The sequence below is a fragment of the Sorex fumeus genome, unplaced genomic scaffold (assembly GCF_029834395.1).
Source record: "Sorex fumeus unplaced genomic scaffold, SorFum_2.1 ptg000072l, whole genome shotgun sequence".
NCBI lineage: Eukaryota > Metazoa > Chordata > Mammalia > Eulipotyphla > Soricidae > Sorex > Sorex fumeus.
Window position 1 is genome coordinate 8,290,962 of NW_026606129.1, and position 19,605 is coordinate 8,310,566.

The following is a 19,605-nucleotide window of genomic DNA, read 5'->3' on the forward strand; positions in this document are numbered from 1 at the left end:
AGAAGCCCGGCTCCATCATATGACCGTTGAATTCCGCGACTCTGCTTAGGTGTGGCGAGTTCCATTGTCCTGGTTGCCCAGGAAAAGGGGACGGATACTAGAACACTCGCTCTGGCCGTCTCGGTGTTCTAGTCTCGGGTTCGCTCTCTGCTTTGTTCTCCTCGTTTTCCTCTTGGGGCATTTCCAGAGGGGCCTGGCGTCCTTGCGCGTGAAGCTTGGGGCCACTGTTCCACGCTGCGTTTCAGCTCTCTGTGTTTCACTGCATTTCCTCTTGTGCGTCTTCTTCAGCATCTTTCCCAGCAACAAGGGTCTGGGAGTCTTGGACTCCTCTTTTTCCCTTTACTTCACTCTCCTCTCTCCCCTCCCTCCCACACTCAGCTGTGCGCAGGGCTCACTCTTGGCAGTGTTCCCGGCACCGGATACGGTGCTGAGGCCTGAAATCGGTCGGCTGCATGCAGGGCCAGCGCCTCCTGCTGTGCTGCCTCTCTGGCCTGCTCTTCTGGGCTTGTGATTGTTGTTCAGGTTTTCACAGAACTTCTCTCCCTTCTCTAAAGCAGCTTCTCTTGGCCATTCTGCGAGTGTCCCTTTTGGTAATCAACTCTCTGTTACTAGTTTCTCATTAGCTACTTCTCCTGTAAAATCAGTGTCCCTTTACCTAACTCTGTGTTTTCGTGACCGGGATCTTTCGGTGCGAGGTGGGCTTCAGTGCCCAGGGGAGGGAGGGAGCGTCTCCGGCTGTGGGTCGGGGTGACTCGCCTTGCGGTGCCTGTGGAGTGCCCTCAGCCCCGGCACACTCACCCTAGAGTCGGACCAGGGGCTGCTCGCCTGTTCATTTTCGTCATTTATCTAACAAAAGCACTTGTGAAACATGATTTTTGGCCAGTGAAAGAATAAAAAAAGTATGTGCTTTTAAAAATTCTTCAAAAAAAATTTCTTCAAATCACACAAGTGGTTTCAAATCCTTTCTAGGGACCAGAGTCGTAGCACAGTGGCAGGGCGCTTGCCTGGCACCCGGCAGGCCCAGGCTCCATCCCCGGTACTTAGGTGCTCCCCTGAGCACTGCTCGGTGGGACCCAAGAAGCACAAACAAACAGAAGAGACTTTCAGGTGCATGGTGATTAAAAGCAAAGAGATCGGGGACCGAGTGATAAGACCGTGGAGGGCGCTTGCCTTGCACACAGCAGACCTGGATTGGGTCGCCGGCATCCCATGTGGTCTCCAGAACACACGGAGTTTGGGCCGCCTCCCCCCACTGAAAAGAAAGAAAGGAAGAAAGGGTCTCAAAGATCCTTGGCTAGTCTTTCTTCATCCTTGTATGGAGGGGGATAGCATACTTTCAGTCATTGCATGTGGCTTCAACACATTTAATTAGAATTAAGACCTTGTTTGACAGCGGTAGGGCGTTTGCCTTGCGCGCAGCCAACCCGGCCAAGCCGGGTTCGATTCCTCCGCCCCTCTCAGAGAGCCCGGCAAGCTACCGAGAGTATCTCGCCTGCACGGCAAAGCCTGACAAGCTACCTGTGACATATTCAATATACCAAACACAGTAACAACAAATCTCACAATGGAGACATTACTGGGCCCGCTCGAGTAAATCGATGAACAACGGGAGGACTGTGCTACAGTGCTACCAGGTCTCTAAATATGTGCATATCACAGCAAGATTTTCCCTGTTATATGATATAAACATTAAAGTCTTTCACTGAAGAGCCAGAATGGTAGCATAGCGGGGAGGGCATTTGCCTTGCACACAGCCGACCCCGGTTCAATCCCCAGCATCCTGCCAGGGGTGACCCAACAAGGTTCCTCCCACCCCCCAAATTTTTTTTTTTTTAGTGAAAATAAGTTTTATGAAGAGGGGTGCATTTATGTGTATTATTAGAGAGGACCCCAAATGCTAGGACATTTTAGAACACAACATATTTCTGTACTCATATACTGTAAGGCATATACTCCTATACTGTACTCATGTACCCAGGTACATGTACTCGTGTACTCATGTACTCATGTACTGAAGGCAGAACTGTAAGTTCTGACTCCCTCAGAAATCACCCGTGGCGGTGCTTAGGGGACCACATAGGATGCTGGGAATCGAACCCGGATCCAGCGCATGCAAAGCAAACGCCCTACCCGCTGTGCTATTCCTCCAGCCCCGTGACTGCCTCTTTATTTCCTCTCTTAGCGGTGATCTTAAATCCCAGCTGATAAGCCCTTTTTCTTGGATAGGCTTGTCACTGGAACTTGCCACCTTTTGAAAGCTGTGGACAGGCTCTCCCAGAAAAAACATATGCAAATTGCAAATAATATTCAGCTTTCACTTGTTAACAGATAACCCTTTTAGCCATATTTAAAACTAGGCAGTAAAAGATATCATTTCTACCACAGTTCTAAGTCACAGATTTTGTCCTCAGAATTCATTTTATTTGTAAGAGCTTTAGACAGCCCAGTGGAAGCACGCAGAATGGTTTCAGAGGCTTTCCCACAGGAGGCTTTGCCCTTGCCTGGGTTTCTTAGTCTCGTCATGCAGAGATTTTGAACCAGATGGTCCTCTGTTGGGGAACGGGGACCGTCTTTCTTTGGATGCTCTTTGACAGCCTCCTGGAATAACGATTAGCTGCCGGTGTTATGTACACACACATAGGTATGATAATAAGGTATGACCCGGTATCAGCAGATGTACCTGGGTACTCGAAACCACTGCTCTGAACTTAGCTGAAGCGGTGTCTTCAGTGAGCAGAGAACGGCCACAGCAGACAGACATGTTCATGAGTCCCTGACTGGTGAATTCCTGCCAGGTGCAGCCGTGTATTACACGTAACAGACCACATGAAGCAGTCGTACAAGCCCAGGAGTAATCCCGAGCATCGCCAAGTGTGGCCCCAAAACAAACAAATGAAAAGCGGTGGCTCAAAGCAGTTGGTAGAGGCCAGCAGTGCTTTCCAGATCATTTATGGAGCCAATATTTAACTTTCTTTGACCTGTTTTTGCCCAGTTCATGTGTCCGTGAGCTTACAAGTGGTTTTGGTGTCACGGTGCCTTTCTTTCCTTCTGTTGGTCACTGGCATGACATTGTCCCATTCTATGTTTGCTCTTCGATTGCCCCTTAAGTCCTCGGTGTCAGACCTGAGCTGGGCCTATCACACTGGAGTGATGCAACTGAGACACCATCGCACCAGAGGTCAACCTAGTTCCTCAACAAGTTCTCCGCCAGGCCAGCCATCCTCCTTCCCTCACATCAAGAATCGGATGCTAAAAAGACACATTCCAAAATGATAAATTTATCTTTGAGAAATGAGATTCTTTATTGAGGTCACGTGGATGTTAGAGGTGCATGTATATTAATTGTATTGATGAAAGAATGAATCACCCATGAGGAAAAGATGTTCCCTTTGAGATTAATAATACTCAGAGTGGGCTGGCGCACGAGTTCGGTATTAGAACTGAAGTGACAGGGCGTTTTCAGTCTGCCATTCCCTCATTGAAAACACTGGTGTTGTTTTCTTGGTTATGAACAAAATGTTTGTGACTTAAGGATGGTCATCAAATCAAAGCTATGGCCTTGGGCTTTGGTTCAGATGAGTGTCTCTCTTACTTCTGAGGAAACGGAGCTTTCCTGCGACGGTAGACCGGGCCTCACAACTCACAAGCCTGGGCAGCCGCCCCGCCCGTCCCCATCCTCTGCTGTCCAGTCGTGCTTTCTCCTGACCTGCCTGACCTTTGCTTTCCACAGAGTTCTCCTTCCGAAGCCCAGAACTTAGATGAGAATACAACCGAGGGATGGGAAAATCGCATCAGACTGTGGACTGATGAGTATGAAGAAGCTTTTGCTAACCAGTACAGTGCCGACGTGCAGAACGCCCTGGAACAGCACCTCCACTCGAGCAAGGAGTTTGTGGGCAAGCCTGCTATTTTAGACACCATTAATAAGACTGAGTTGGCCTGTAATAATACTGTTATTGGTTCCCAAATGCAGGTAAGGGTCCAGAGCTTTAAAGACTCCAGTAAGTAGTAGGGTTTTTTAAGGAGGAGAACATATTATGGAATTTCTTTCAAATAATCGGACCAGCAAATTAGCTTGGTTACTGGTCTTCTTTAGCCAAAATGAGGTCATAGTAACCGGAAGCTATCCGAATATATGTTATAATATAATTTAATATAATATAATTTTATAAAATTTTGTTTATTCATTAAAAAACAGCTGGGGGTGGGGGGCTAAAGCTATAGCTCTAGCAGGTAGGGCGTTTGCCTTGCAAACGGCCTACCCAGGTTCGATTCCCAGCATCCCACATGGTCCCCTGAGCATCACCAGGAGTAATTTCCTGGGTGCAGAGCCAGGCGTAACCCCCATGCATCTCCAGGTGTGGGACACCCCCTCCCCTGCCCACAAAAAAAAAAGAAGTAAAACAGCGTGGGCAGAGAGTCGGTTTAGGGGTCAAGAGTTTGCCTTGGATGCCATTGGCTCTGATTTGGTCCCTGGTACCACATACCACCAAGCACAACCAGCTGTGGCCCAGTAAAAACAAGTAATCTCCCCCCCTCAAAATAAGAATAGATAAATTGGAATCAAAACTTACATCCAATATCAATAGGAATAATTTTTTAATAATTGAAATGAGGGGTTGGGGAGACAGTGCAGTGGGGTGGGTAGGGCGTTTGCCTTGCCTGCAGCTAACCTGCATTCAATCTCCAGCATCCTGTGTGGTCCCCTGAGCCCGCCAGGAGTTGTGGCATAGAAACAGAACAAAAAATTAATATGAATGATATTTTAATCTGTTTCACTTTACATTAAATGTAAAGATGCCAAAAATCATAATTACATCTTTTGACTTTTTTTCTGGTGGGTGGCAGATTCACAAAACAGCATTTTTTTCTTAAAAAAATGAACTTTTATCAAATTACAAAAACCTGCGGTATTTGAGCTAGAGTGTCTGTAAGTAAAGCCCGGAATCTGGGCGCGCTTTCCTGGGTTCCCAGAGGCTCGGGCGTCTGTGAGCCGTTGCGGCTGCCTGACACGGGGACTCTGGTTGCCGCAGCTCCAGCTGGGAAGAGTCACTCGCGTTCAGAAGCACCGGAAGATCCTGAGGGCCGCCCGCGACCTGGCCCTGGACACGCTCATCATCGAGTACCGCGGGAAGGTCATGCTGCGGCAGCAGTTCGAGGTCAACGGGCATTTCTTCAAAAAGTAAGAACATCATTGATTGGGCACGGGCTGCCCTGCCGGGGATGGCTTGGGGCGAGGAGGTGCTCGGGATCCGGGGCCCGTCACTTTATCTGCAGCTGAAGCTCCACGGTGCCGGCGCCGGCGCCTTGCCAAGGGAAGTGCCCCTCGCTTTGCGCTCACTCTGATCAGAAGCAGGCGGACCTGGGTGTTCGCCTCTGCCAGCACATGCTTCCTGTCTGAAGGTGTGGGGTGGCCTTTTTACTTGTGTTGAGAATCACAGACATTTTCGTTGTGTCCCTAGACCATACCCCTTCGTGCTCTTCTACTCAAAATTCAATGGTGTCGAGATGTGTGTGGACGCGCGCACTTTCGGTAACGATGCTCGCTTCATCAGGAGGTCGTGCACGCCCAACGCAGAGGTGAGATTTCGGTAGCCACCTCTCTTTAATGGGACCACCAGGGCCCCGGAGCGACAGCATAGCAGGTAGGGCGTTTGCCTGCATGCGGCTGACCCGGGTTCGATTCCCAGCATCCCTTATGGTTCCCTGAGTGCAGAGCGAGGAGTAACCCCTGAGCATCGCCAGGCTCGCCTGTTACAGAGAGCTGTTGGGAGTCAGGGGGTTACAGCGAAGAAGTTCGTGGGACAGTGCAGCGGGTCATCAGGCCAGACTGTTGCAATTCAGTCCTTTTGGGAGTCCTGTTCCAGGAGAGCCCGGGCACGTCGCGAGCTCGTCACTGCCTGTAGAATCCATGCCCACATCAAGTACAGGGAGAAAACCCACGGGGGGGGGGGGGGGGGGGTGTTTACAGTCGAAGGAATTTGTGTTCTCTTGCACAATGGAAAATATGATGTAGACCTGGTTTCTAACATCTTGAGGTTTCTCTCATTTCTTTCGAGAAGTTTTCAAGCCATTAAGTAATCGCCAATGAAGTGGAGCGCTTAAATAATAGGCTCCCAGAGCGAAGTGGGAGGAAGCCCCCGTGGGTGAAAGGCGTGTTCCCAGGCTGTGTGACAAGTCACCAACCACGAGTCTTGTCCACACAGGTGCGACACATGATTGCCGACGGGATGATCCACCTTTGCATCTACGCCGTATCTGCCATCACTAAGGACGCCGAGGTCACCATCGCCTTTGATTATGAGTATAGTAACTGGTAAGGCCCAGAACCTTTCGGAGCTATCCCACGCCTCTGCATTTGTCCCTTGCCAATCCCCCCCCCCCTTTTTTTTTAAATGTAATCTTTTGCTGAGTAGTGGGTTTTCTGCTTACCAGCTCTGGAGGGATAGTCAGAGTCACTCTGGGGCACGGGTTTTAAAAACAGGCACTTGCCTGATACTATACTACTTAGCACTAGATTTTGTTTTGGCTTTTATGCCTGTATAGTAAGAATGACCAAGAGTATGATCGCAATACTCCTGGGAAGTACAGAAGTATCTGTTACAGACACGGCGTTTGTGCCAGAGGCCCTGTGGGATGCCAATCTAAAGAATCTTCATGTCCAGTCAAGTCTTGTAACCTACCTGTGGATGGCAGTGTAAAATACAGGTGCCAGCTCATGAATATTCATAAATTATGATGGGGGCTGGAGCGATAGCACAACGGTAGGGCGTTTGCCTTGCACCGCAGCCAGCCCGGCCGAGCCAGGTTCGATTCCTCCGCCCTCTCGGAGAGCCCGGCTAGCTACCGAGAGTATCTCGCCCGCACGGCAGAGCCTGGCAAGCTCCCCGTGACGTATCCGATATGCCAAACACAGTAACGACAAGTCTCAAAATGGAGACGATACTGGGCCCGCTCGAGCAAGTCGATGAACAACGGGAGGACAGTGTTTGTTGTTTTTGGTTTTTGGGCTTTAGAAATGGATTGTTTTTTCCTCCCTGGGCCATTTTAGGCAAAAAAGCTTATTTGCTGAATTGATGTTTAGCATCAGTACTGTATACTATTTCACAGGTTAACACTTCGCACTCTTACTCTTACCTGTTAGACCAAATGAAGACAGTTGAATTCCGTGAGGGCTTTTCTTTCTGTTGCCTATGGGTGGGGAAGGGTTGTTTGTAGAAACAACACGAGAGTGTTCACGGGCCTCCCGCAGGCAGCATGAGGGCCACAGGCTGGAGCACAGCTCAGAGGGTGAGAGTGCATCTTCCCACACCAGAATTCCACATTTGTATCGGGTTCTTGAGGTTGTTCTGGTTTGGGGGGCGACGCATATCTGATGACGGTCAGGAAATCGTTCCTGGTGGAGTGGGGTGTGAGGCCAGCAAGTGCCCTACCTGCTGTCTGTAGCCCCGGCATCCCAGATTCCATTCCAGGCATTCCATGATCAGGAGCAACCCACAAGCACTGCAGGGTAGGGCTGAAAAAATAATAGATAACACCAGGAAATTAACCAAAAGGGGGGGGGGGGTGCAAACAAAACAAACGAGAGGAAATTGCTGTGCGAGTTTCACTAGAGCGAATGGTGATTTGCCTGATTTCCAGAGTCCTGACACAGGTGCTGTCGCTCTTTCTTTGGGACAGTAATTATAAGGTCGACTGTGCGTGTCACAAGGGGAACCGGAACTGCCCTATCCAGAAGAGGAACCCGAATGCTGCAGACCCACCCCTCCCACCCCCTCCCAGCCTCCCGACCGTCGGCGCCGAAACTCGGCGCCGGAAAGCACGACGGAAAGAGCTCGAGATGGAGCAGCAGAATGAGGCGGCCGAGGAGGACAGCAGCCAGCAGCCGGAACAGGCTCCGGAGAAGGCCCCGGTGGCCAGTGACAACGAGGTAATCGCGCGAGCACGGAACTGTGAGGCGTCCCTTCCCCCCTCTCCGGGCCACTCGGGGTAGAGCATCGCAGCCATGGGAAAGTGGCTGAGCACATGGGGGTTTGGGTTCTCACACTGTCAAGAACACACTCCACTTCCTTTCCTAATTCCGGCCCAACGAACGGGAGTCTTAGCATGACTTTACCTGGTCGCCTCTCGTGCATAATATCATGACGCACCAGAAATTGTTTCCAGAAGGTTTAGCTACTAGGGGAGGAAAAACCAAATTGATTTTTCTTAAAACTTCAGAGTAGAACTATATATATATATATATATATATATATATATATATATATATGCATATTGCCTCTGTCTTAAAGGAAATAGACAATCCTGAAGAAAAGGTGGCAGAGGAGAAAGAAGAGGCTGCCGACGCGCAGGAGAGCCCTGCTCACGGCCGCAGGGTAGGTCTGCCCCGTCCTCCCTGCTGCTGCCCACAGCCTGTGGGCGTGGGCCTTGCAGCTTGTGTTCTTTGCACCATGACCTGTAGGCTAAGCGCTGGGCCTCATCCATGCATGCCTGCACAGCTGTCAGTCTGTCCTTCTGTGTGTCTGTTAGCCGGTGGTGGTTCCAAAGCGTCCGTCACTGGCAGCTTGGGTTTTGGTTTCCTTTCTTTGAACCAGAAATCCTTGGGGGTGTGGGAGCAGAGACATTGCGCGGGGATAAGGCACTTGTCACTGCGTGGCTGTTCTCACTTTGATCTCTGGCATCCCACAGGGCCCCTGAACACCTCTGGGTGTGGCCCCCAAAGTAAAACAAGAGCAGAAGTGAACTGGGACCCGGGGTGGCTGAGTAGGAGGACGCCAGGTCGCTCGCTACCTCAGTGCACAGAAAGATGAGGAGGTCTGCATAGCGAAACACAATTCCGAGGCATTACGTTTTCAATTTTTATTGTTGATTTTTATTTAAAAGTACCATGATTTATAAAGTTGTTCACTATACGGTTGTTTCAGGCATTTCGTCTTCCAACACTACCAGTGTGGCCTTCCCTCCACCAATACCCCCCGTTTCCCTCCCAACCTGCCCCTTCGGCACATAACAAGTTTACTTTCTATTGCTTATTCCAACACCACTTTAAGAACTGGCAAATAGAATGATCAGAAAACAGATAAGGGCCAGTTAGTGATTACTGTATGATTTTGACTGACGTAAATAAAATTATAACCACTTAGTATAATATTGGGGCCGGAGCGATAGTACAGCGGTAGGGCATTTGCCTTGCGTGCAGCAAACCCGGCCTAGCCAGGCTCGATTCCTCCGCCCCTCTCGGAGAGCCTGGCAAGCTACCGAGAGTATCGTGCCCGCACGGCAGAGCCTGGCAAGCCACCCGTGACATATCCAATATGCCAAACACAGTATCAAGTCTCACCAAAGAGATGTTACTGGGCCCGCTCGAGCAACTCGATTAACAACGGGAGGACAGTGCTACAGAGCTACAGTATAATATTAAAAAATGCCCACTTTCATTTACACATACACTTTTCCAACTCTGGAATCTAAAAATACTGCGTTAAATTTTACTTTATACTTGAATCTTGTTATGGTAATAATCCTGTGATTCATCACACTTTTAAAGCAATTATCTGTTAATATATTTTGGATTTTACATGGAGTAGGTAAGCCATATGGAGAATTTCCCCTTAACTTTATATGAACACTGGTTCACAGAATTGTCCGTGATGATTCGTTACAGGCACTCAATATTCCAGCACCAATCCTGCCACCCACAACCTTCCCTTCACCATTGTCTCCAGTTTTCCCAACCATCCTTTAAGCGTGCCCCCATAGCAGACTCTCAATTTATTTTATATTGTGTGTTATCAACAATTTGCTAACAGAATGATCAAAAAAACATTTACTTAGAAGAAAGTGAAAATCTGTTGTATCTCACTGTGTCCGTGTATGAAAGCGCTGTTCCAGGCTTACGACAACAGGTGCTTGTGTTTTGTTGATCGAGGTCGGTTGTCTTCTCCTTTCTATCCCATCCAGTCCGCTGTGCTGCTCCTGGTGTATCAGTGTTGTAGTTTGAGATGTCCATCCAGGAATTCCAGAATTTTGTCTTAATTGTTTTAAATACTTGGTCATGGGCTAGAAAAATAATTCATTGGTTTGAGGGCATGCTCTGCATTCGGGAGGCTAAATTTTGATCCCCTGCACAGAATGGGGGGGGGGCACTTTGCATTCTGGAGGCTCAGTCTTGGTCCCCCCACAGAACATGGGGGGGGCGTCCCACTTTGCATTCGGGAGGCTCTGTCTCGATGCCCTTGGTCCCACCATCCCAAGCACCCCCAGCAGTACCAGTGTCTAGAACTAATCCCTGAACACCACTGGTATATCCCCAAGACCAAAAATAATTTAAAACTCAGTCATGTGAACTTAAACTCTTTGTCACCAAAGCTACCCACATGTATTTACATGCTTGGGAAAAGTATAATAAATTCTGCTTATTTTTGTACTCTGAAAATGCAAAGAAAATATTTAGTTTTGATGACTTTTTTCCTCCTTTAGTGAAGCAAGGTAATTTTTATTGAGAATTAATTCAGAAAGATGTGAGGAACACTAAGTAGGCTGGAACAACTGTATTATGAATAACTTTGTAAATCACAGTGTTTTAATAAAAATAAACAAAAGATGTGAGGGGAGAGAAGTGGAGAAGTGTGTGTTCGGGAGAACACAGGCTTCTCCGGAGTGGAAATGGGTGAGCAGAGAGCCATGGAGAAAGGCCTTGAGCCGCCCGAGGGAGGGCTCAGCCGCAGTGAGCCCTGGGGACTGTGCTTATGTATTAGAGCGTCCCGGGCCCAGAGAGACCCAAAGGTTGGCGGTTGGGGGGGGGGGGAAGTTGTATGCCCAGGGGTGCTCAGGGCTGACTCCTGGCTCTGCACTCAGGGATCACGCCAGAGGGGTGCCGGGGATTGAACCCAGGTCTGCTGTGTGCAGGGCCAACGCCCTCCCCCACTGTCCTGGGGCCTAGGTCTAGGGGCACATTCTATATGTGGGAGCCTTGGGCTGACCCCCAAGTACTACGCCAGGAGGAGCCCCTGGGCTGAGTGGGACACCGCCCAAAAGGAAAGGTTCAAAATGTCCTTTTTCAAGTTCAGTTTTGACCTAGCCTGCCTTTTCAATTCTCTTTTACCTTTTTTTAGGAGGGGTGGGGGGCGCACCCAGCAGTGCTCATGAACCGTCGGGGGATGCTGGGGAAGTGCTTTTAGTTTCCTGTTTTCGTAAGACACATGTGTCATCTTAATGGTCTCTGAAATAGTTTTCCAGTAGCAAGATTTCTAAAAACCTGCCTCGCCCTGCACCCCCTACCCGCGACCTGGCGCTGATGCTCGTGCTCTTTCTCAGACCCGGGAAGATCGGAAGGTCGAAGCCATCATGCATGCTTTTGAGAACCTGGAGAGAAGGAAGAAACGGCGGGATCAGCCCTTGGAACAGAGCAGCTCTGACCTCGAGGTCCCCACCGCCGCCTCAGAGACTCCTGCGGGAGAAGAGCAGAAAGCAGAGGCCCCCGAAGCGGAAGCCAGCAACCCTGTCCCCAACGTCACTGTCCCGAGCACGCCCCAGAGTGTGGGCGTGAACACCCGGCGGTCTTCTCAAGCAGGGGTAAGAGGGTGAAGGGGGCTTGCACGCCTTGCTTGCCTGTGTTGGGAACGAAGCTGACATTTTTGGTTTCGCTCCTACTGTATTTGATGAGGTCGTTGGGACGGAAGGCGTTTTGTGAGTGATGTGTGGGCTGCGGGGAAAAGGCTTGAATGGTCAGACACTAGAAGAAACCATTCAGGGGCCAGGGCGAGGGTTCACTGGGTGGGGCGTTCGCCTGACATGTGGCTGATCTGGATTTGACCCCTGGCATCCCATAATGTCCCCCGAGCCCGCCAAGAGTAATTCCTGAGTGCAGAGCTAGGATCACCACCCTGTGTAGCGCTCTCCCCTCACCCCGAAACACTCCCAAAATAAATAAATAAATAAGCCTTCTTCATCCTGTTAGTGCCAGGTAAGTTTTTGGCGGTGAGCTGCTGAAACTCACTCCGCCCGGCCGCCTCTCGGCACAGCCGCGCTCCCGAAAGCCAGCCCTGTCCGGTACCTCCAGATGAGCTCCTGTCCGCCTCTCTCCTGTCCTCCTTGCTGGGAACCCTAGAATTAGCCGCCCCGCCTCAGCTGGCTTTTGTTGGCTATTTCATGAGTACATATTAGGAAAAGAAATGACTCCGGCATCTACCTGCAGCTACATTAGCTGGTTTCAGTGTCTGTTTATTTTTCAATAAGAGTCATATTTAAAATTTCTAAATGCTTGCTTTTTCATTGCTTAACATTCTGAATTCTTAAAATGAAGAGACACGGGATGGAATCCTGGCCGATGCCTGCTGAGCCTTTCTTTTCTCTCTCGTTCCAGGAGGCCGCCGTAGAGAAACCCATCCCCAGGCCCCCCCCAGCAAAGCCTTCCAGACCCCGGCCCAAAAGCCGCATCTCCCGGCACCGGGCCAGCTCAGCCCAGAGACTGAAGCGCCAGCGGCAGGCCAGCGCGCAGCAGGCCGAGGCGGCGCAGGCGGCCCTGGAGGAGGGCGGGGCCCACTGCTCGGCCGCGCCTGCCGAGCCCGGGAGCACGGACAGCGCGGGGGAGAGCCGGCAGGCCGCGGGGGCCGACCCGGCCCTTGCCTCAGTCACCGGGGCCCATGTCAACCGCGCCGCCGCGAAATACCCCAAAACCAAAAAGGTGCGTGATGACCCACGGCGCGCTTCCTGTTGGCAGAGGTCAGGGGCGCCGGCCAGGAGCTTGGGCGGGGCCCGAGCCGTCCCCTGCTGTCCTTGGCTTCCGGCAGAGTTAAATTGCTGGTGGCCGGGATCAGCCCCGCCTCGGTGACGGTGGAGAGGGCGGGAGGACAGTGCCCGCGCTCTCGCCCGCCGGCCGCAGCGCTGACTCGGGTGTCCTCCTGCCCTAGTACCTTGTGACCGAGTGGTTGAACGACAAAGCGGAGAAGCAGGAGTGCCCCGTGGAGTGTCCCCTGCGCATCACCACGGACCCAACTGTCCTGGCCACGACTCTGAACATGCTGCCCGGCCTGGTCCATTCCCCCCTCATCTGCACCACCCCCAAACACTACATTCGCTTCGGCTCCCCCTTCATCCCCGAGAGGCGACGCCGGCCGCTTCTGCCTGACGGCATGTTCAGCTCCTGTAAGAAGGTATGTCCCCTGCGTCCCGCCACGGCTCTGCTCGCCTGGCTCTTTGCTTGGTTCTGAACCCGAAGTGCCTGTCGTCCGGCACAGCTGACGGTTTTCTCGGTAGCCACACTTTGCCCACCAGAGTTCCTGAAGAGTTCGTTGTCCAGCCAGGAGACCGCAGGTGGACTGAGGTGGGGCAGAGACTGCGTGTCTGGTGCTCAGGGTTCACTGTTGTCTCTGTGAGAAATCTCAGGACTGCTGAGTGAGTCTGCGCGGCACAAAGGACTCTCTCCTGGGTGCTCTCATGGTGTTGGATAGTAAGTCCGTTTGGGACGGTCTGCTGAGATTGGACCCCGGGTACACGAGATGGGGGGCCTTGGGGCAGCCATTGAAAGCCTCTGCTCTGGAGCAACTAAAGAAAATGGAACCAGTGTTTGACTTAACCTCGTCACTGTCGTCAGATGATTGAGCACAAGGCAAGAGTCCTGTTGCAGTGGCATAATTTCTGTTCCTTGGAATTAAGCAGTTGGACCGCCGTTCCGTTTGGACCGCAGAGCCTCCTCTGAAACGCCCTCCCTCGCTGCCTCTCTGGAGATACGGCTGTTTGGGCGACAGTGGCAGTGGTTTTTCATGGCTGTTTATTTTTGGAGCTCTCTTTCTTATTCCCTGGAGCCCTGAAGACTTTCCAACGGCGTCTCCTGGGGATAGCTCATTCCCGCAGATAGATGGTTGTTTTCACGTTTCGAAGCTAGGGCACCCCTTCCTTGGGTCTAACTTTGAGGTCAAGTCTGTGCCTTTTCTCTTATCCTCAAGCCCCAGGCTGCCTCCCTCAGTGCCAGCCTCTGTGCCCAAGGATGCTGCTGGAGATTGTTCGCTGCTCCGACCTGCGCCTTCGGGCAGGCCTTCCCCCCTCCTCCACTCTTAAGCTTTTCGCTGTCCCCAAAGAGCAGGTCTTCCTCAGAGGGAGGATGGCAGGGCACGAGAGCTGTGGGCCGCAGGGGAGGAGGCAGCGGGGACCCATACACCCAAGACAAAATCCCGACCGCTTGTTCACTGAGGATTGGAGTCGCTGTTGGCCGATTTGGGTGAAATTCCTAACCAGAACTCAAAAAGAGAAAAGCAGCCTTCACTCCAGGGGGGGAAAGGGTGCTGTCCCTCCGCCTGCTGCCCCTAGGCAGCTTGGTGGCCACCATCCTCCAGAGGCCGTTGGACAGTCAGGTTTGGGCTCTCAGTGACGAGACACGTGGGGCTTCACGGGATGGGGGTGGTGCCAGCCCTTTCCTCCCTGTCCCAACGAGACCCCGTGTCGCCGCCCACAAATGGCCTTTCTGGGTCTTTATCAAGCTGCTTAACGGCCATGATCCAAGAAACTCGGGAACAAATCTCGGAACCCAGCAGGTTTTGGCAGAAATCCCTCCGGATTTAATTGTTAAAATTTCGTAATTTCAAAATCACACGCTGCAGCCACGCGACATCATATGTTATTCATAACCAGCAATAGGATACAGATTGTCTACTGTTGCCTTTTCAGCAGATCTGAATGTTGGGGTAAAAGTCCAAATAATAATGGTGGGTCTGGTGTCAAAATACTGAATGTAATTAAAGTAGAGAGAGAGTAATGTGGAAATCATCTGCCCTACAGGTAGGGGGAGGGTGTGGGATGGGGGTATACTAGGGGTTTGGGGGATGGAAAATGGGCACTGGTGAAGGGACGGGTGTTTCATTGTATGACCGAGATTTAAACCCGAAAGTTCTGTAACCGCTCTCACGGTGATTCAATAAATAAAATTATAAAAAATGGGGGGGGAGTAAGGTGGAGTTCATGCCCAATTCATAATCAGCTAATCGGTGGCTGAATACATAGCAGTACTCCTGCATTTAAAAAAGAGGGAGAAAAGCGACCTTGAGATCTTTTCCAAAAGGACTTGTGGGTGATGCCGTTGACACAGATGACCTCAGAGGCCGCGCTCATCGGAAAGAGAGGGCTGGCAGTTTGCTTAAGTGATGAAAGGGGACCAGATTCTCTGAAGATGGTTTCTTACAAACCGGCCCCCTTATCCCTTGGGCCCTGGGCGTCTCTGGGCAGGAGGGAAACTGCTGCATGTTCGCATCCTCTCTCCTGCGGTAACTGCTGCAGTCGCGTGGACTCCGGTGTGGCACGCAGAGCTCGGTCCAGTCTGTCAGTAACAGTAACGACTCACGGGGGCTGGGGAGATAGTCCAGCGGGCAGGGGCTTGCCGTGCACACTGCGAAACCCGGTTTCCAGCCAGCCTCCCCAGAGGGTCTCCCCATCTCCCCCAGAAATGATTCCTGAGTGTGGAGACGGGTGTGCCCTGAGCACTGCTGGATGTGGCCAGATACAAAAGAGGACCAACTCACAGGGGCTGGAGAGAAAGTACAGCAGGTCAGGCGTCTGCCTTCCACGCTGCTGGCCTGGGCTGGTTTCTGGCACCCCATTTTGTCCCCTGAGCACCACTTTGTACGGCCCCAAAATAAATAAATTACAGCTTACCTTTTCTTCTGCCTTTGTCTGAACATAGTGCTAGACTTAGGATGCCCGTTGACGCATCCCATCGAGCCATTTAGTGTAGAGCCTCTTCCTGCCCCTCCGGAAGGGTGGACAAATGCTGAAGGTGAATGGTGAAGTCTTAAGTGATAGACTAGACTGGCCTGTTGTGGTAAAGCCATCTGGGTCCTCTTGGGCCCAGTTATGATCTTTGTATATTGCTTTTCCCATGAGTCCCATGAAATTTAAAAATGGGGTTTTTTTAGTTGTGTAGAAATCTGGTGGTAGAAAGTCCAGCTCAGAGGCGCGTGCGGTTCGCAGTGGAGGTCTCGGGACTGCACTGATCTCTCCCCCTTGTAAGTAGCAGCCCCACGTAGTTCACCCCTGTTCTGTCCCGTGAGTGGCCTGACCGTGCTCCATCTTGCCTTCAATAGGCTTTGCGCAGGCATTATCCCGGTGTCGTCATAGGTTTAGAAGAATTCAAGCTGTGTATGCTGAATGATAATAGCAAGATTCTGGCTTAAATTAGGTCTTTTAAGATTATTTTAGATGTGAATTATTGTAAATCGCGGCTTTAATACTTATTAACGTGTCGTATGCCTTATGCAAAGATAGCTTTTATTTGGCATAATTAGTGAAGTTGGGTTTTTCATCCAGAGATTGAAATCAGCTTGATCCTGGATGAGAATGGAATAGAATTCTTTTCCTATTGGTCAGAAAGGACTCAAGCACAGGGACGTAAAGAACATTTCCCAATTAAGCAAAATTATAATGCATTTCTGAAGAAAAAAAGAACCAGAGGAAGGTCATAGATGAAATAGATGGGCAAGGGTCCGGAGAAATAGTGCAAGCCGGGAGGATGTTGGCATTGCACACGGCACCCCTGAGCTCAGAGCCAGGAGTAAGCTCTTGCACCGACAGGTGTGGCCCAGAAAACAGAGCCCCCCAGAACAATAGACTGGAGAGAAAAAAGCTACTTCTGCGGAAATAGTTTGAGGGTGTGTTTCACTACTAGGCTGCTGGTCTTTTCTGGTTAAAGGGGGCATCTTCTCATGAGGATGAGGGAAGTGTCCGGTTTTATATATATGTTTGCACCCAGATGCTTCCTGATGCTCCCGGCGTTTCTGTATTAAATTGAATCATAGTTCTTACGAAGCCTGCTCTGCGCCCTTTGTCAGCGCTGCCCTCACTCACTTCGGAAAGGAAGCCTTCGGGGTCTGTCCTGTTCCCCGCTCGGCTCACCCTTGTGATCATGTTTGTGGGCTGTTTGATCTCCGGGATTTCTTAGAAACCCAGTCAAACCATCCTGGAGAAGAAACCCCACGGCCCAAGGCGAGGATGAGGGTGAGGGCCCGAGCGTGGGGCTACGTGCGAGGCCTCAGCCGGCCCTTCACGGCCCGAGCGTGCGCCTGAGCACCCAGCTCTAGTCTCCACTGAACAAGCCCTCGCTGAGCCTCCTGCCGTGTGGCCTCTTTCTCCACGTGAACCAGCTCTCTTCGCCCTTATGACCTGGTAAAGCGTTCAGTGAGCTGCCCAGAGTTAGGCCGGGCTCGGCCAAGAAGGAGGCACAGCCGGATCTTTGGACTCCAGATCCTGAATGCTGCTTTGCTCTTTCCCCAGACTAATGACTGTTTCGCCTCGCCCTGCGATGCTCGGGGGTTACTCCCGGGGGTGTTGGGGAACTGTGTGTGGTTGAGGATCAAACCTGGGATGGCTTTGAGCAAGGCAAGCCCAACCCACTGTGCGGTCACTCCAGCCCCTAACGAGTCCTTTTAAAGCATTTTTAGCTCTTCATCTCTGGAGAGAGAATTAAAAATTTAAAGTATCTTAAAGCTGTAATACAGAGCTTCAGAAGGAGGCAAGTTTTTTGTGATGTTGGAATAGTTGTTGCGTAAAGAACTCCAGGGCCCGGGATGGTTCTGGAATTATGAGGAGCTCTGAAGTTAATTCATTATTCATAGAGGTGATTGAGACTTGGATCCGGCCGACGTTTGTGTTCTCCTCGGCCCAGACGGTCTCAGCGGATGGCTTTGCTGGCATTGGCTGGCTCTGCTCTAGGGAAGCGCAGCCGACCTCGTCCCGAGTGCCCTGGCCCGGTCCATTTTCCTCTGTCGTAGTTGTCACATACACGTATTTCACAGTGCATCTGCTGGGTACCCGACTACAGGAAGTGAGCTTCTTGGGCCAGAGACAGGAGCCCACGTGAGGCTGCTCACCTGCTCGGAAGGGGGCCGCTTCCCTCCAGGTGTGCGTCACAGGCTCTCGGCCTTCGCCCTCCCTGCCTGTCCCTGGAGCTCTGTATCCAGGCGACCAGAGGGCCTCTTTGGAGTCTCCGCTGGTGATGTGCTCACGGCGTTCTGTGCTGGAGCCCATCTGTGGTCTGGGCTTGCCTCTGCATCTGGTCTGTGATCTGGTCCTCTGCATCGTAGGGGTCCAGTATTATTTCACGTGCCGTGAAACTGCTCATCACTGACTTTCTTTGGTGAAGAACATTGCATCTACTATTGGTTCTCTAAAGATGTAGGGTTGTAGTCCCCTCTGCTGTTGTGTTTGGGGGGATTCTGACTCTGAATTTGGTGTTTACCAAAACTTAATCTCTTTGTGAGCCATAGAATCCTGCCAAGCCCAGCTGAAGGCCCAGGTGCCAGGAGTGAGCCCTGAGCACAGAGCCAGGAGTAAGCCTTGAACACTGCCTGGTATGGCCTCAAAACAAAACAGCCCCCAAAAGCCTCTAATCAGTATCGTGTTGGAAAGGGAGAGATACTCCAATGAGTGAGAACCCTGTAGCCCTTTCTCAGACCAGAATCAGTGAGGTTTCGCTTTGCCCTGAACACAGCCGCGTCCTCATCTGTGCAAGCTTGCTTTCTCACAGAATCTGCTTCTCGTCATCCTAACTTCCAGCATTCACTACACAGAATGCAGCTGATTCAAGCCCTTTGGCTCTCTTCTGTTCTTGACTTCAGCAGAAGGGTATTTATTGTGGTAATTGGCGTTCTTGGTACATAGTTTACCCGGTTGCTTGATAGGAGGAGACAGCTCAGAGTCCAGCCCGCCGGGGAGTACTTGGGACTTGTCGAAGATCTGTTCATTCTCACCCAGTCCGAGACTCCTGCCCGTGTCCACTCGGACACGCCAGCCCGCGCATGCCCGGCCCACTCCCTCCCTGCCTGCTTTGTATCTTTGTTTTGCTCTCCGTGACCCACGTCTTTCTCCATGCGTCTTACCTTTGGCTTTGGTGCTCTAAGCTTTTTGAAAGCTAAATTGGAATCATTTTTTGTTGTCGGTTTTGATTTTTGCTTGGAATCTGTATTTTCTCAGTTTTGCCTGGCCTGGCAGAATAATCTGCCGAAACACCCGCCTAAAGTACTTGACAGTGGAATCAACAGAATGGATGTTCCGTTGCCTCTCTAGCCGTCTAATACCCTGGAATGACTTGGTTTATACGTTTAAGAGAGGAATAGAAAGATACTTCTTAAAAAGTGTAGTTGTAAATGAGTACTAATCATTCCCTGATTCTTCCCCTGTTATAGCGCTGGATAAAGCAAGCCTTAGAAGAAGGTATGACGCAGACATCACCTGTACCCCAAGAGACTCGAACTCAGCACCTATACCAAAGTAATGAAAGTAGCTCCTCGAGTATCTGCAAAGATAATGCAGGTATGTATTTCAAGCTTTTCTGATCACATTAGCAATGATTATTCCAGGCCTCCATAAATTGTTCAGTATGATTACTTTAAAAATCTACTACCAAAAGTTAATGAATAGCCTTGTTCTCTAAATAGTCACTTTACGTCTGTCTTTACAGAGGAAGAGAGAGATCTCAAGGCAGGGATCAGTTTCCCAGGACGACAAAGAGGAACTAGACAGTATACAGATAACAGCAGAAATGGTTGTTCAAAGGTTAGATGCATTTTAAGTAGTAAGTTCAGGGAATCTTTGTCCTGTTGATGAGGGAACAAGGCCAGT

The 19,605-nt window shown here is 50.9% G+C and overlaps 1 protein-coding gene across 12 annotated transcripts in view; it reads left to right on the plus strand.

Moving 5' to 3' along the window:
• Window positions 1–19,605, plus strand: part of SETD5 (SET domain containing 5) — an 83,934-nt gene that overhangs the window by 44,381 nt on the left and 19,948 nt on the right. For all 12 annotated transcript variants that reach the window (XM_056129747.1, XM_056129752.1, XM_056129749.1 and 9 more), the window contains 10 exons: window positions 3,731–3,973; window positions 5,034–5,182; window positions 5,463–5,580; window positions 6,207–6,316; window positions 7,681–7,930; window positions 8,292–8,375; window positions 11,317–11,574; window positions 12,365–12,685; window positions 12,912–13,154; window positions 19,170–19,296. In XM_056129747.1, the coding sequence (XP_055985722.1) occupies window positions 3,731–3,973; window positions 5,034–5,182; window positions 5,463–5,580; window positions 6,207–6,316; window positions 7,681–7,930; window positions 8,292–8,375; window positions 11,317–11,574; window positions 12,365–12,685; window positions 12,912–13,154; window positions 19,170–19,296 (1,903 nt within the window). The remainder of the gene's footprint in view (window positions 1–3,730; window positions 3,974–5,033; window positions 5,183–5,462; window positions 5,581–6,206; window positions 6,317–7,680; window positions 7,931–8,291; window positions 8,376–11,316; window positions 11,575–12,364; window positions 12,686–12,911; window positions 13,155–19,169; window positions 19,297–19,605) is intronic.